The sequence below is a fragment of the Hyperolius riggenbachi genome, chromosome 10, assembly GCF_040937935.1.
Source record: "Hyperolius riggenbachi isolate aHypRig1 chromosome 10, aHypRig1.pri, whole genome shotgun sequence".
NCBI classification, from domain to species: Eukaryota; Metazoa; Chordata; class Amphibia; order Anura; family Hyperoliidae; genus Hyperolius; species Hyperolius riggenbachi.
The window spans coordinates 32,671,271-32,689,164 of NC_090655.1; the positions used below are offsets into that span (position 1 = coordinate 32,671,271).

A 17,894-nucleotide genomic window follows, 5' to 3' on the forward strand; every position below is an offset into this window, starting at 1 on the left:
TGATCACTTGAACAGTGCTCCGTGGGATGTTCAAGGCTTTGGAAATCTTTTTGTAGCCTAAGCTTGCTTTAAATTTCTCAATAACTTTATCCCTAACCTGTCTGATGTGTTCTTTGGACTTCATGCTGTTGTTGCTCCCAATATTCTCTTAGACAACCTCTGAGGCCGTCACAGAGCAGCTGTATTTGTACTGACGTTAGATTACACACAGGTGCACTCTATTTAGTCATTAGCACTCATCAGGCAATGTCTATGGGCAACCGACTGCACTCAGACCAAAGGGGGCTGAATAATTATGCACACCCCACTTTGCAGTTATTGATTTGTAAAAAAAATGTTCGGAATCATGTATGATTTTCGTTCCACTTCTCACGTGTACACCACTTTGTATTGGTCTTTCACATGGAATTCCAATAAAATTGATACGTTTGTGGCAGTAATGTGACAAAATGTGGAAAACTTCAAGGGGGCCCGAATACTTTTGCAAGCCACTGTATCTCTGTGCATGTGGCGAGGCCTGTATGTGGCAGATATCTCTGTGCATGTGGCAAGGCCTGTATGTGGCAGATATCTCTGTGCATGTGGCAAGGCCTGTATGTGGCAGATATCTCTGTGCACGTGGCAAGGCCTGTATGTGGCAGATATCTCTGTGCATGTGGCAAGGCCTGTATGTGGCAGATATCTCTGTGCACGTGGCAAGGCCTGTATGTGGCAGATATCTCTGTGCATGTGGCAAGGCCTGTATGTGGCAGATATCTCTGTGCATGTGGCAAGGCCTGTATGTGGCAGATATCTCTGTGCACGTGGCAAGGCCTGTATGTGGCAGATATCTCTGTGCACGTGGCAAGGTCTGTATGTGGCAGATATCTCTGTGCATGTGGCAAGGCCTGTATGTGACAGATATCTCTGTGCATGTGGCAAGGCCTGTATGTGACAGATATCTCTGTGCACGTGGCAAGGTCTGTATGTGGCAGATATCTCTGTGCATGTGGCAAGGCCTGTATGTGGCAGATATCTCTCTGCATGCGGTATGGGTTAGCGGATTTATTGTAATTATAAAGCGCCAACATACTGTATTACGCAGCGCTGAACTGGCCAGCATTACCTCGCAACAGCCTGTCAGCTGGAGAACACTTTACAGGGTAGGACCGAGCTTGAAGAAAAAAAAAAACAAAAAAGATCTACTTACCTGGTGCTTCCTCCAGCAACAGGCAGTCGATCTGTCCCTCGCTGTAGCTCCGTTCCTAGCCGGTGGCCCGGTGTTCCCTTCTGTTGCAGATCTTGCCAAATCGGCATCTTCTGATCCTGTGCGAGGCCGCTTGCAATCGCATGACTTGGAACGTTCTGTGCAGGCACAGAAGACCACGTGAGCGCGATCACGAGTGGCGTGGCTGCACACTCGCAGGGGCGATGGCATCTGCAACGGAGGGAACCCCGGGCCACCAGCTGGCAGCGAGGGTCAGATCGGCTGCCAGGTGCAGGAGGAAGTCCCAGGTATTTTTTTTTTCTTCGAACTCCGATGTATTCCTTTAAGGTGCCCATATACCGGTCTGTTTTTCCCCAGCAGATTCGATCATTATGATCGAATCTGCCAGAGATTGATGCCCGATTTTACTAGATTTACAGACGAAATTGATCAAAACCATTGATCATTCCAGATGGAAGGTTCTCGCTGAAAAGGGGGCAGACTGGTGTGCGGCGGTAGGTTTCGGGATGACCGATGGACTCCACCCTCCCTCCCAGGGGTACAGGCGCACTGGTAGGGAGTGGAAAAGGACATAGGAGGAGCACAACAGTGGACAGGTGAGTGTGCGCACTGATACCAACACTCTGAACGACCCAGGGGAGCACATTTTAGATGGGGGAGACCTGGGGGCATGGCAGCTCCATAGAATTTTTTTTTTTTAATTCAATTTCATAGTGTAATCTATCTGAAGTGTGTGGCAGTATTAGATCTCTGATCAGATTCAATTGGTAGATTCTGGTGGCCATATGCAAGTGTATGGCCACCAGATTATTATCCAGTGTGCTGAAAAATGGGGCCCAGCTTGGATGTCCGGTATGGCAGTTGGATAGAAGCCAGGTCACCTACAGGAAGTGGATGATGGAGGGGGTGGGGTGTACAGCTTTTGATGTGTAGCTGGATGCGCTATATAGCAAAGGAAGAATCAGCCTGCCCCAATGATAGAATGCTGGCACACATAGGATATGGTAAGGTGGGCAATGGGATATCCTAGTGGCCACAGTGCAAGTGTATATTGGGCCCCTCTAAAGCAATTGATATGGAGCACCGAAAACTGCCAGAAACAGCTGCAGAGAGAGCAATAAGCAATAGCAATGTAAGCAATAGGCGCCCATTGAAATAGCGATATTGAGGGGAAATTTGGGTCCAAATAACCCCTCTATGCCAATATTTCAATAGGTGCCCATGGTGGTGCATGAAAAAAATGGTTTCTATTTTTTTTGGCAGGGGATTGGGGGGCGGGGGTTGGAAGTGTGGTTTTTGTGGAGGTGGCGAGTTGGGCGCCAGGAAAGGGGGTGCCTACGTGGGGTGGTTAGGCATCAGGAAGGGTATTTGAGCTGGAGGGGGATGAGCTGTTAGGTTTACGTGTCGGGGGGAGGGTACTGTGCGAGAGTAGGGTTGGGTTAGTTATAGTAAAATGTGTATTCAATACCGATATTTTACGTTTTTTCTTTGCATTAGAGTAGACTTTAGTAAGATATGAAAATATCATTAAAGCTCCCTGCACACTGCAAATCCGTTTTGCGATTACGATTTTTCACTGAATGCAAACCGAAAGAGGAAAAAATGCAGCATGCAGTAACGATTAAAAATCGGAATCGCATGCAGTGTGCAGGTAGCCTAAATCTACCAATATTCTAGTGCCAGGCACCCTTTTATTACATGGTGTCATGTATACCTGGAGGGGTGGCACGCCTTGTCAGAAATGACAAGTTTCGGGTGACTGGGGGACCACACTGGCTGATGCCATATGTAGTGGTGGGCAGCTCGTGGTTGAGGGGGGGGGGGGGGGATACCAAATGAGGAGCAACTTGTGGTAATGGGGGTGACTACACTGGGGGGGATATAAGGAAATCAGGGAATAGGGGGGCAGCTTGTGATGGGGAAAATAGAGGGGTTATATGAAGGGCAGCTTGTGAGGGGGGGAGGAATGTCTGCACTAGGGGTGATATGAGGACATCGGTGAATATGGGGGGCATCCTGTGATGGGGAGGGGGTGATTGCATATGAGGGGCAGTTTGCAGTGATGGGGGTGACCTGAGGACATCAGTGAATATGGGGTGCATCCTGTGCTGGGGAGAGGGGGGTGACTGCATATGAGGGGCATCTTGTAGTAATGGGGGGGGGGGGGGTGACTGCACTGGGGGTGATACGAGGACAGCAGTGAATATGGGGATGTGATGGGGGGCATCCTGTGATGGGGAGAGGAAGGGGGGGGGGGGGTGATCTGGGGACATCAGCGAATAGCCCGGTGGGCAGGTTGCGCGGATGGGGTGAGAGGTGATGGGGCGCAGTAGTATCCGGGTGAGGAGACATTCCAGGCTATGAATATGCAGCGCCGTGTCGGGCGATGTCTCGGGTGTAGCCGGGTGATCTCAGCGGCCCCGCCCTCTCTCACACTTCCGGATTGAGGCAGCCGGCGTGTTGCCCATCACTACCTACAATGGAGGAGGAGGAGCTGCACATCCTCACCGGGCTGAAAGACAGAGGTGAGACGCCCGAAACCGGGTCACCCCACGTGCCTTTCCGGCTACAACACCCCATTGTGTGACTCTCCGCCCCGAACACCCGCCAGGCGCCCCTCACCCCAGTGCCTGCCTGTCGTGTCCTGACTCCAGCCTGCCTGTCCTCACCCCATCTATGCAGCCCAAATCTGCACCCCACGCATTGTGTACCCCCCTCCCCAATAGTAGCGCTCACCCCAATGTCTGCACCCAGCTGATTGTGTCTCTTCTAGTGTTACTCCAGCGTGTACACCCTGATACTGCTCACCCCAATACTGCACTACCTCATTGCTTCACTCCAGTACTGCACAGCCCAAAGTACACCCCAATACTGCTCACCTATATGTCAGCACCTGTGTACACCCCAATACTGCTCACCTATGTGTCTGCACCTGTGTACACCCCAATACTGCTCACCTATGTGTCTGCACCTGTGTACACCCCAATACTGCTCACCTATATGTCTGCACCTGTGTACACCCCAATACTGCTCACCTATGTGTCTGCACCTGTGTACACCCCAATACTGCTCACCTATATGTCTGCACCAGTGTACACCCCAATACTGCTCACCTATATGTCTGCACCTGTGTACACCCCAATACTACTCACCTATATGTCTGCACCTGTGTACACCCCAATACTGCTCACCTATAGGTCTGCACCTGTGTACACCCCAATACTGCTCACCTATATGTGTCTGCACCTGTGTACACACCAATACTGCTCACCTATATGTCTGCACCTGTGTACACCCCAGTACTGCTCTCCTATATGTCTGCACCTGTGCACACCCCAGTACTGCTCACCTATATGTCTGCACCTGTGTACACTCCAATACTACTCACCTATATGTCTGCACCTGTGTACACTCCAATACTACTCACCTATATGTCTGCACCTGTGTACACCCCAATACTGCTCACCTATGCCTGCACCTGTGTACACCCCAATACTGCTCACCTATATGCCTGCACCTGTGTACACACCAATACTACTCACCTATATGCCTGCACCTGTGTACACCCCAATACTGCTCACCTATGCCTGCACCTGTGTACACCCCAATACTGCTCACCTATATGTGTCTGCACCTGTGTACACCCCAATACTGCTCACCTATATGTCTGCACCTGTGTACACCCCAATACTGCTCACCTATATGTCTGCACCTGTGTACACCCCAATACTGCTCACCTATGCCTGCACCTGTGTACACCCCAATACTGCTCACCTATATGCCTGCACCTGTGTACACACCAATACTACTCACCTATATGTCTGCACCTGTGTACACCCCAATACTGCTCACCTATGCCTGCACCTGTGTACACCCCAATACTGCTCACCTATATGTGTCTGCACCTGTGTACACACCAATACTGCTCACCTATGTGTCTGCACCTGTGTACACCCCAATACTGCTCACCTATATGTCTGCACCAGTGTACACCCCAATACTGCTCACCTATATGTCTGCACCTGTGTACACTCCAATACTACTCACCTATATGTCTGCACCTGTGTACACCCCAATACTGCTCACCTATGCCTGCACCTGTGTACACCCCAATACTGCTCACCTATATGCCTGCACCTGTGTACACACCAATACTACTCACCTATATGCCTGCACCTGTGTACACCCCAATACTGCTCACCTATGCCTGCACCTGTGTACACCCCAATACTGCTCACCTATATGTGTCTGCACCTGTGTACACCCCAATACTGCTCACCTATATGTCTGCACCTGTGTACACCCCAATACTGCTCACCTATGCCTGCACCTGTGTACACCCCAATACTGCTCACCTATATGCCTGCACCTGTGTACACACCAATACTACTCACCTATATGTCTGCACCTGTGTACACCCCAATACTGCTCACCTATGCCTGCACCTGTGTACACCCCAATACTGCTCACCTATATGTGTCTGCACCTGTGTACACACCAATACTGCTCACCTATATGTCTGCACCTGTGTACACACCAATACTGCTCACCTATATGTCTGCACCTGTGTACACCCCAGTACTGCTCTCCTATATGTCTGCACCTGTGTACACCCCAGTACTGCTCACCTATGTCTGCACCTGTGTACACCCCAGTACTGCTCACCTATGTCTGCACCCGTGTACACCCCAGTACTGCTCACCTATATGTCTGCACCTGTGTACACCCCAATACTACTCACCTATATGTCTGCACCTGTGTACACCCCAATACTACTCACCTATATGTCTGCACCTGTGTACACACCAATACTACTCACCTATATGTCTGCACCTGTGTACACACCAATACTACTCACCTATATGTCTGCACCAGTGTACACACCAATACTACTCACCTATATGTCTGCACCAGTGTACACCCCAATACTGCTCACCTATATGTCTGCACCAGTGTACACCCCAATACTGCTCACCTATATGTCTGCACCAGTGTACACCCCAATACTGCTCACCTATACGTCTGCACCAGTGTACACCCCAATACTGCTCACCTATATGTCTGCACCTGTGTACACCCCAATACTGCTCACCTATACGTCTGCACCAGTGTACACCCCAATACTGCTCACCTATATGTGTCTGCACCTGTGTACACCCCAATACTGCTCACCTATATGTGTCTGCACCTGTGTATACCCCAATACTGCTCACCTATATGTCAGCACCTGTGTACACCCCAATACTGCTCCAATACTACTTGCCCCAATACTGCACACCCCAAGTGTCAGCTCCTGTCATCACACCCAGCTAATTATATCTTTTCCAGTTATTGTACTACTGCTCATCCCTATGTCACCTGTACAGACCTCCAATACTGCTCACCTCTGCACCTGTGTACGCGCCTATACTACTCGCCCCAATACTGCATAGCTTCACCCCCTATACTTCACCCCAGTACTGCACACCCCTATGTCTGCACCTGTGTACACTCCAATACTGCTCACCCCAGTGGCTGCACCTGTTAACACCCCATACTGCTCACCCACAGGGTTTGTATGTTGCTCCTCAGTGTTTGTTCCCCATACTGTTTCTGCCTCTTCAACATATATTTTTACAATTTATCTCCTAATACCATTTGCACTCCCAGATCCTGACTTTCCACCCATCCAGGACCCCCTATAGTGAATGCCATACCGTCTGTTCTCCTAGTCCACCCATCCAGATACTGTCAGGCATTACACCCAAAACCTCCTGTTGGTGCCTCCTGTAGTGCATCTCTACCCATTTGCACCCCTATATTCTGTAGGTCCTCTAACACCAGATCCCTGTACTGCACCTCCCCTCCCAGATACTGCGTCTTCTACCAACCAGCAACAGGTGGCCCCTTGTTGTGTCTCCTACTTCCTGCACCCCCAGACACTGCCCCTCTGTCCAGCCAGTGTCGTCCAGTAGTATGGGTGACTATTCATGCATGATATCAGGATAAGTGGTGTAAGGTATGCATGCCTTATGTGACATGTGCTGCACTTGTTACAAGTTGTTTACATTGTCACATTCTTGCACGCTCTTCCTGTTAGAGGCAGGCATGGCCTATTCCCTGAGGCAGTGTGTAGAGGTGGGTGGAGCTGACAGGTAATAGGTGTGTGTGATTGTCAGTAGAAGGGGAGGATGGGCCAGGTATTGTGTGCCTGGAGGAGACTAGGAGTGAGATTCGGAGGCCGTGACAGCTACCAGGCCTGGCAGACACGCCACAGAACCATACTGTGCAAAGCTGCTGTCACATGTGCAAGTCGCACACCTGATCTTACTGTGAAATACCCAACAGACACCCCCATCACGGCTGCTCTACCACATTTAGCATTGTAGTTCTCCACTTCCTGTCTCTGTGCACGTGCCGTTTAGGCATGAGGGGGAAGGGGGGAGAGGGGAACTAAAGTACAGGCTGGACTGGAAGTGTGTGGGAAAACATTGTAGACGAGTGTTGCGTCCTACCTTTTTGCTGTTACGGCCCATTCACACTTTTTGCGTTTTGCCTGGGATTTGTGAATTGCTGATTCAGTGATCAACAAAGCACTGCTGCACAAGTAATCCTATAAGATTACTCTGACTGCAGCGATTCTCACGATTACGATTATTACTGATCGCAAATGTGGTGCATGCAGCATTTTCCCTTTGATTGCGTGATTCTCATTTACTAGAATGATTGGTGTCATTTGCTTTCTTAAAACAGAAGGTATTTGCGATAATTCAGCTTTAAAAAGACTCTGTACTTAAACAAAAAAACACTGCTGGATACTTAGCTCGGGAGGGTGAAGCCTCAGGGTCCCAATGAGGCTTTCCTGTCCCCAGCAGCTGCAGGCAACCCAGCGCTGGCTCCCCCGAATCCTCCCCCGACAAGCCTGATGAGGATTTAATTACCTGGGATCCAGCGCAGGCGCAGTAGCGGCTCTTTGTTCAGGCTAGGCGGAAATAGCCGAATCTGATCTTATCCGCTCTACTGCGCAGGCGCAAAAGGACTGATCGGGTTCGGCTATTTCGGCCTTTAACCCAAATGAAGAGCGGCTAGTGTGCCTGCACAGGATCGTGGTAGGTAAATATTTGCATCGCCGCGATTCTGGGGGTCCCAGCTAAGCAACGGCGGGTAAGCCGAGGACGGGGGAGGCCTCATTAGGATCCAGAAGCTTCCCCCTCCTGAGGTAAGTATCCCCCAAAGGTTTTTTTTTCAATACATTTCCTCTTTAAGTGAACATCAGTGGTTACCCACAATGCACCACTATTGAATATGCAAATTATCTCTATGTCCCTGTAGCCAGGCTAGCATCCAGAACCGCTGGTGTATGGTGAGCCTATAGCTTTAATTTTTAAAGAGACACATCAACCCTTCAAGTACTGTAGACAGCCTGTTTGGGACTTTTGGTCCTCCTCGGTACATGGCAGGTTGTACTGGTCCAAGCCCTATCCCAAAGAGCCATATCAATCCCTGCCATGTACTGAAGACCAAAAGTCCGAAACAGGCTTTCTGCATGTCGGGTTGATGTGGCTCTGTAAAATGTAAGGCTATAGGCTTGCTATACACCAGCTCTTCTGGATGCTAGCTGAGATCATTTGCATATTCAGTAGCAGTGCAATGTGGGTAAGCACAGATTTTCACTTAAAGCCAAATGATCGCACCTTCTGTTATATGAAGGCAAATCACAGTAATCATTGCTTTTTAGTAGGAGGGCTTTTCCGTCTCTTTTAGTCCCCTATACTTTCCTAGTAGTTTGGGTCACAATGAGCTGCTTGGTCACTAGAATGAGAATCCCAAAATGCAATTGCCAAAAAAAGTCATGCAAACTCACAATCACTAAGCCATTGCAAGCGTGATTTGCATTTACAATTGCGAACAGGGCCTTAGACAGCCGCAATCCATTTTGTTAAAGGAGAACTCTATTGTAGCCATATTATATGTGTAAAATGATGAAGACCTTTTGCCACATTGGCTCTTCAATCGTCTCTTGTATTGTTGAAATAGACATGGTGTTTATTCCCCTCAACATGCAGCACTAGAGTCCTGGGTTCAGTTCCCAACCTGGACACTGTGTGTGGAGTTGGTCATTGCCTCCCTCACAACCCAATTTTTTTTTTTAAGTGGTAGGGATTAGTGTTAGTGCTCAAATTCAGGTTATTTAAATATGGGAAACCTGAATCCGCCCGCCACCACTTCAGCACTCAGAAATGTAGACGGGGTCAGGGGAAGCTAACTTATTTGTGCTTCACGTGAAGCACAAATAAGTGAACGCCCCGTGACCCTGTCCACTTGTCTGGGTGCTGAAGTGTGGCGTTGCACGATTTTGGGTTTCTGTATTTCAGTAACCCAAATTCTAACACTAGTAGGGATATATAATTGTGATTGGGGCATTAGATTGTGAGCTCCTCTGATGGTGATGTTATTCAGTGTACTCTGAAACACACTTTGGCTGCAGGATTTTAGTATAGTATAAATATATAGCAGAGATGGTGAGCGTTTGCCAAGAGGTGCAATGGGAGAGAAAAGGGGTGTTGGGAAGAGAAGGCAAGAGTGAGTGATGTGGCTGTGAGAGAGAGTGCGAGACTGAGGCCCGGCAGTGAGAGATGCAAGTTGGTGGATGTGCAGTAGAGACTGTGAGACAAGGTGGTGGATGTACAGTAGACTGTGAGAGAGACAAGGTGGTGCATGCGCAGTAGAGACTGTAATGGCCCATACTCATGGGCAACTTTTCTAGCCTGTCGCTAGCACACGGGAGCACGTGTGCGACAGGTCCCTCCGCATACACACGCGGAAGTGGGATAAGGGATGCGACGGAAGCTGTCGCCGACGTTCCTCCCCCCTGACGGAAACTCAATGCTCCGGCTATTAGGTCGCTGTCGCTAGTCCGCATACACACGCGGACTAGCGACAGTTGCGGCGGCAACTGTCACCATGCGATTGACCGCCGCCAATCGTCTGGCGACAGCAGCGACGAGCGACGGTTCAGAGTGCGCGCCTCATACTCACGGGCGACCTGTCGCCGCAACACGCGCGCCACGTGGTTGCGGCGACAATTGTAGCCCGTGAGTATGGGCCATAATAAGCAGGGCTGTGGAGTCGGTCCAAAAATCCACCGACTCCGACTCCTCAGTTTAGGATTCCACCGACTCCGACTCCACGACTCCGACTCCTCTAATTTGCATATTACAATTTTGTTGATTAAAAGTATGTAACATGAAATTCGTCTCTTAACTGCCAACGCTTAGGAATTTTACAAGACAACTGAAGTGAGAAGGATATGTAGACTACTATATTTATTCCCTTTAGACTAAAACTAGTCCTTGGTAAGAGTACTTCTAAAAGGTACAAACCGGAACAAAGAACATCTATCAGGCCCTAGGCAATGTAAGTGTGGGTACATGTAAGAATGATGTGCAGGTACTCTGCAGGGGAATGAGGAGATTGTAAACAGACAACACCTCTGTGTTCAATGTGCACAGCATTCTCAGTGGATTCCCTGCAGCTCTGTGGGGAGTGCATATGTAGAGTACTACTGTGTAACAAAGTAAACCTGAGACAGATGAAATTAAAGTTTTATACATACCTGGGGCTTCCTCCAGCCACCTTCAGGATAATCAGTCCCTCGTTGTCCTCCTCCGCCACCTGGATCTTCTGCTATGAGTCCAAATACTTGAGCCAGTCAGGCGTAGTGCGCATGCACACACTCCGCCGCCAGGAGCATACTACACCTGTGCAGCACTATTGCGCAGGTGCAGAATGTTCCTGGCTGTGGGAGCGGCATGCGGCCGGACAGCGCTGACTGGCTGAATTACCAGGACTCATAGCAGAAGATCCGGGTGGTGAAGGACAGCGAGGGACTGATTAGCCTGAAGGGGGCTGGAGGAAGCCCCAGGTATGTATAAAACTTTACTTTTCATCCGTCTCAGGTACCCTTTAATTTGTAGTCACCAAACCAAATTTTAACAACATATCAAATTATTTGATTTCATCAGCAAAGGGAGTGCATACATTTGCATAAATCAGCATCAATGCAGAATTATTTCCATCTCGTTGACCATCTCTATTAGTGACACAGCTACACATCAGGCTTTATTCTTACAGCATAGATGTTATTTAGTATATATGTTACGGCCAGAACCCGAAGTTTGGCCACTTCTAGTTCTGGCCGGCCACTTCGGGTTCTGGCCGGCCAATGCGCGAAGTGGCCGCTGCGCTGCGGCCAATGTTAGAAATGGAATGATTCCTCTGAGGTTAATGTATCTTCTGGCCGCAGCGCAGCGGCCAAACGTATAACAACTTAGTGAATTTATTGCAATTCAGCCGGCGGCAATGTAACATTTCAAGCCGCCGGCTTTTTTTTTTTTCTGCCTCTCTCTCCTCCCCCCCCCCTCCCTCCCCCCCCCGCCTCTCTCGCTCTCCTATGGGCCGCCGGCGGGGACACGCGTGTCCCCCCGGAGTCGTTCGTCGCGGCAGGGGGATCCTGCTGTTCTTGCAGAGCGGGTGCTGGCAGAAGCAATGTCTGCAGCCTCCCCGCTCTGCTGCCCTGGCGCCACGAACGACTCCCGGGGACACGCATGTCCCCGCCGACTGCCCATAAGAGGAGAGAGAGAGAGAAGCAGAAAAAAAAAAGCCGGCGGCTTGAATTGTTACATTGCCGCCGGCTGAATTGCAATAAATTCACTAAGTTGTTAAACGTTTGGTCGCTGCGCTGCGGCCAGAAGATACATTAACCTCAGAGGAATCATTCCATTTCTAACATTGGCCGCAGCGCAGCGGCCACTTCGCGCATTGGCCGGCCAGAACCCGAAGTGGCCGGCCAGAACTAGAAGTGGCCAAACTTCGGGTTCTGGCCGTAACATATATAAAAGATTCCTGTGTACACATCATGTATACAGTCACAATCAGATATGTATATCTGACCTTAAAAATACGGGGACTGCTTTATTGAAGCAGCACAAGTAACTAATTTTGATTGGTTTATTTCATTTTTGTGGACTAAGCACAGCTATTACTGTATATATACTGTATATATACATTATTTTTAATGACTATTATCTGAGAAATAGAACATTTTATCATATTTTCTATTTTAATTAGTTACAAATTCATTAGGAGTCGGAGTCGGTGCATTTTTTCCCGACTCCGACTCCAGGCACCCAAAATTGCCCGACTCCACGACTCCGACTCCGACTCCACAGCCCTGATAATAAGAGAGGCAAGGTGGTGGATGCTCAGTAGAGACTGAGTGACAAGCAGGGCTGTGGAGTCGGTCCAAAAATCCACCGACTCCGACTCCTCAGTTTAGGATTCCACCGACTCCGACTCCACGACTCTGACTCCTCTAATTTGCATATTACAATTTTGTTGATTAAAAGTATGTAACATGAAACTCGTCTCTTGACTGCCAACGCTTAGGAATTTTACAAGACAACTGAAGTGAGAAGGATACGTAGACTACTATATTTATTCCCTTTAGACTAAAACTAGTCCTTGGTAAGAGTACTTGTAAAAGGTACAAACCGGAACAAAGAACATCTATCAGGCCCTAGGCAATGTAAGTGTGGGTACATGTAAGAATGATGTGCAGGTACTCTGCAGGGGAATGAGGAGATTGTAAACAGACAACACCTCTGTGTTCAATGTGCACAGCATTCTCAGGTGATTCCCTGCAGCTCTGTGGGGAGTGCATATGTAGAGTATAGTACTACTGTGTAACAAAGTAAACCTGAGACAGATGAAATTTAAAGTTTTATACATACCTGGGGCTTCCTCCAGCCGCCTTCAGGATAATCAGTCCCTCGTTGTCCTCCTCCACCACCTGGATCTTTGCTATGAGTCCAGGTACTTGAGCCAGTCGGGCGTAGTGCGCATGCACACACTCTGCCGCCAGGAGCATACTACACCTGTGCAGCACAATTGCGCAGGTGCAGAATGTTCCTGGCTGTGGGAGCGGCATGTGGCCGGACAGCGCTGACTGGCTGAATTACCAGGACTCATAGCAGAAGATCCGGGTGGTGGAGGACAGCGAGGGACTGATTAGCCTGAAGGGGGCTGGAGGAAGCCTCAGGTATGTATAAAACTTTACTTTTCATCCGTCTCAGTTACCCTTTAATTTGTAGTCACCAAACCAAATTTTAACATATCACATTATTTGATTTCATCAGCAAAGGGAGTGCATACATTTGCATAAATCCGCATCAGTGCAGAATTATTTCCATCTCGTTGACCATCTATATTAGTGACACGGCTACACATCAGGCTTTATACTTACAGCATAGATGTTATGTAGTATATATAAGAGATTCCTGTGTACACATCATATATACAGTCACAATCAGATATGTATATCTGACCTTAAAAATACGGGGACTGCTTTATTGAAGCAGCACAAGTAACTAATTTTGATTGGTTTATTTCATTTTTGTGGACTAAGCACAGCTATTACTGTATATATACTGTATATATACATTATTTTTAATGACTATTATCTGAGAAATAGAAAAATGTATCATAATTTCTATTTTAATTACAGTTACAAATTCATTAGGAGTCGGAGTCGGTGCATTTTTTCCCGACTCCGACTCCAGGCACCCAAAATTGCCCGACTCCACGACTCCGACTCCACGACTCCGACTCCACAGCCCTGGTGACAAGGTGGTGGATGCTCAGTAGAGACTGAGTGACAAGGTGGTGGATGCACAGTAGAGACTGAGACAAGGTGGTGGACGTGTAGTGACTGTGAGAGTGACAAGGTGGTGGATGTGCAGTAGATGAGAGCTAAGGTGGTGGATGCCTAGTAGAGACTGTGAGACAAGGAATATGATTCGCAAAAGTTTTTCACTGGTTTTCCTCCGTTTTCACCGTATCTGTTGCTTTTTTAAGCTCCCAAAGAGCAAAAAAATATAAAATTAAGTAAAATAGGTGATAAGTCATTTTTGTGAAATACTGAGAGAGATCAGGTGGTGGATGCGCAGTAGACTGATAGGTAGACGCTTCTAATGTTCTTGCGTATTGCAAATTATACACATTGCCACTGGTTCAGCCTGTATTGGTCTTCATCAGAGCATAGCATGGATTGATGAATGTATTGACTACTGTATAGTACTATGAAATTGGAAATGATCAGGTCCTATGTAAATACATAATAATTGGCACACAGGTTGAGGGAATTCATGCAGATGGACACCTGTTTATCCAGTGTCAGCATTTTAGTGCATGGGAGACCTTCCTAGATTTTAGGATTTTTCTTACATAGATCAGACACACACATAAGAGAGATGTATATACAGGGGCATCTGAAGGTCACCCGTCATTGTCACCCCCCCCCCCCCCCCCCCCCACATACCCTTCCTCCTCTCATTCTTCTCCAGATGGCTTCTCAAGCCAACATCAGATCAGGAGTAGTAAATTCTGCTTGGCCAGACAATGTTGTTCAGTCAGCAAAATAACCATATAAAAGCAAAAAAACAAAACAAGCTAGTAAAGGACTCTGCACTTACTCAAGACTGAAAGCAGATGGGCAGCATTTTCTTTTTGAGCCAGTCAAATCTTTTAGTGGCCAATCAGTTGCGTTAGGCTCAGCTAACACTTGCTTTAAATAACGTATCCATGAGATATATTTTTAAAGCTCCATTTAAACGCAGGAAGCGCATCCTATGTTAAAAATAGGATACGCTCCCACTTATTCAAAACACAAATCTTACACGCATCTGACTTCCACAGAACGCAGGGTTCAGACTTGGCACATTTCGGACACTCTCCGCTCTCACTATGCTAAATGCCGCATCTGCTTTGTCATACTCGCGCGTCCCGCTACTGCTCGATCCCTGCAAAACGCCAATGGGCTGCAAAAGACCAGTGGGAATAGTCAGCAACTCAGAATTCTCATTGGTTCTTGGTGGACCAATGAAAATTCTCTGTTAGGCAAAATTGGCCTGCTGCAGATTATGGACAACTGCATGCTTCTGCTGGCCTCCGGCTGTTGAAGGGTCAAAGTGGCGGAGGGACAGTGGTGATGCGTATGGGCCGTCATGATTGAACGGATGCCCAACGGGCGTAAGAATTTGTTGCATGTGGACACAGAACTGAAGGTTTGCATCCGTCTAGCGTATACACTTACCGTTTCCATTCTGCATCCGCACAAGTGTGAACCGACCCTTACAGCTGAATTAAACAGCAGCTGCAGGTTTGATTGGCTAAATATAATTCTGTCACACATCAGAGAATGAACAGAACACCTAAAACTGCTAGGAAAGTGTAGGGGACTAAAAGAGACCAAAATACCCTCCTACTAAAATCAATGCTTAGTGGCATTTGCCTTCTTATGAGAAAGTCCTATTATAATTTTTTCTCATTGCTAATAATCAACCCCAGTGCAGATTTTATAATTGACCACCTGCGTGACGTAATGTACTGCAAAGGTCGAGTTATCCTTGCAACCTTCGGGTGCTCGTTACCAGTACAATTTTTCACTAAATGCGATCTTTCGATGTGTTTATGAATGTTGGTAAGTAATCTGAAGGCAATTATCAAAAATCAATCAACCCAAAAAATCATTCACTATCGATTGCCCTAATGGCAAATTTTCTATATAATTCGATTGTAAAAATCGTATTGAAAGATCACATTTGGTGGAAAAATTGTACCTTTAAATGGGCACTCTAGTGACACTGAACACACAACTAATATCCAGGGGGGTTAAAGGGGTCAGTTCAGGTACTTTATATGCATTTTAAATCTAAAGAGGAACTGTAACAAAGGATGGAACTACATCCCAATCAGTAGCTGATACCCCCTTTTACATGAGAAATCCATTCCTTTTCTCAAACAGACCATTAGGGGGCGCTGTATGACTGATATTGTGGTGAAACCCCTTCCACAGTGAGATGTCAGGCCCATAGTCCTGACAGCTAGCTGTCTGAACCTTGTTGCATTGTGGGAAATTGCTGTTTCCAACTGCCAAGCAAACAGTTATCTCCCTCTGTGCATAGAACTCTCAGTAATGAACATGTCGTACAGATCACCTGGCAGAACTAAAGATGTCACCGCCTGTTACACATTTCAGAATGTAAATCAGGGAGTGGACAGATTTTACAATGGGCAAAAACTCACTGAATGATCTATTAACAAAAAATGCACACAATAAGCAATTTTATTCATTATGGTATTTTCACTGCAGTTCTTTAATTGTGTATTTTTAGAACCATGAGTGTTCTGTAAATGATGCCCTCCGAACCGCCTGAGCTGTAGAATCTCCCAATGATCAGAAGGCTCCTCATAGAGGCCTATTGCTCATAAAATGGGAGAAGATAGTGTGCTTGCCTGTGACATTCTGCATGTTACATGGCTATAGTGCTCGGTACACATACGGGTCTCACGGAGCCTCCACAATGCTGCATGGGTTTTGTAAACTAGTAAACAAATGCCACTGATTTTTCGCTGGCTGAGACATTTGCCTAATACTAGGTGCACCTCTGGTTAACTACTACTAGGGGCAGGTCCGGCAACCTGTACTGGAATGAAAAATGTTGGGTACCGCTGGTGTAGTTATAAGGCTGCATTGTCAGTGAGGACTGTTGTGTAGTGAATGGATAGGCTGCACTGTCAGTGATGTCTGTTGTGTAGTGAATGGATAGGCTGCATTGTCAGTGATGACTGGAGTGTAGTGAATGGATAGGCTGCACTGTCATTGACTGTTGTGTAGTGAATGGATAGGCTGCACTGTCAGTGATGACTGTTGTGTAGTGAATGGGTAGGCTGCACTGTCAGTGAGGACTGTTGTGTAGTGAATGGATAGGTTGCACTGTCAGTGAGGACTGTTGTGTAGTGAATGGATAGGCTGCACTGTCAGTGATGACTGGAGTGTAGTGAATGGATAGGCTGCACTGTCATTGACTGTTGTGTAGTGAATGAATAGGCTGCACTGTCAGTGATGACTGTTGTGTAGTGAATGGATAGGCTGCACTGTCAGTGATGACTGTTGTGTAGTGAATGGATAGGCTGCACTGTCAGTGATGACTGTTGTGTAGTGAATGAATAGGCTGCACTGTCAGTGAGGACTGTTGTGTAGTGGCTGGGTAGGCTGCACTGTCAGTGATGACTATTGTGTAGTGAATGGATAGGTTGCACTGTCAGTGATGACTGTTGTGTAGTGAATGGATAGGCTGCACTGTCAGTGATGACTGTTGTGTAGTGAATGGATAGGCTGCACTGTCAGTAATGACTGTTGTGTAGTGAATGGATAGGCTGCACTGTCAGTGATGACTGTTGTGTAGTGAATGAATAGGCTGCACTGTCAGTGATTACTGTTGTGTAGTGAATGAATAGGCTGCACTGTCATTGACTGTTGTGTAGTGAATGGATAGGCTGCACTGTCAGTGATGACTGGAGTGTAGTGAATGGATAGGCTGCACTGTCAGTGATGACTGTTGTGTAGTGAATGGATAGGCTGCACTGTCAGTGAGGACTGTTGTGTAGTGAATGGATAGGCTGCACTGTCAGTGATGACTGGAGTGTAGTGAATGGATAGGCTGCACTGTCAGTGATGACTGTTGTGTAGTGGCTGGGTAGGCTGCACTGTCAGTGAGGACTGTTGTGTAGTGAATGGATAGGTTGCACTGTCAGTGATGACTGTTGTGTAGGGAATGGATAGGCTGCACTGTCAGTGATGACTGTT

At 47.6% G+C, this 17,894-nt stretch overlaps 1 protein-coding gene across 5 annotated transcripts in view; it reads left to right on the top strand.

The window, feature by feature from the left end:
- Window positions 1–2,097: 2,097 nt before the first annotated feature.
- SHTN1 (shootin 1) overlaps window positions 2,098–17,894 on the top strand; it is a 175,792-nt gene continuing 159,995 nt past the window's right edge. For 4 of the 5 annotated variants that reach the window (XM_068258154.1, XM_068258155.1, XM_068258157.1 and 1 more), the window contains exon 1: window positions 2,098–2,211. In XM_068258154.1, coding sequence (XP_068114255.1) covers window positions 2,133–2,211 — 79 coding nt within the window. In that variant the 5' untranslated portion in view covers window positions 2,098–2,132. Of the gene's footprint in view, window positions 2,212–3,627; window positions 3,733–17,894 lie in introns of those variants that run through there. The other variant, XM_068258156.1, reaches the window with a different exon arrangement.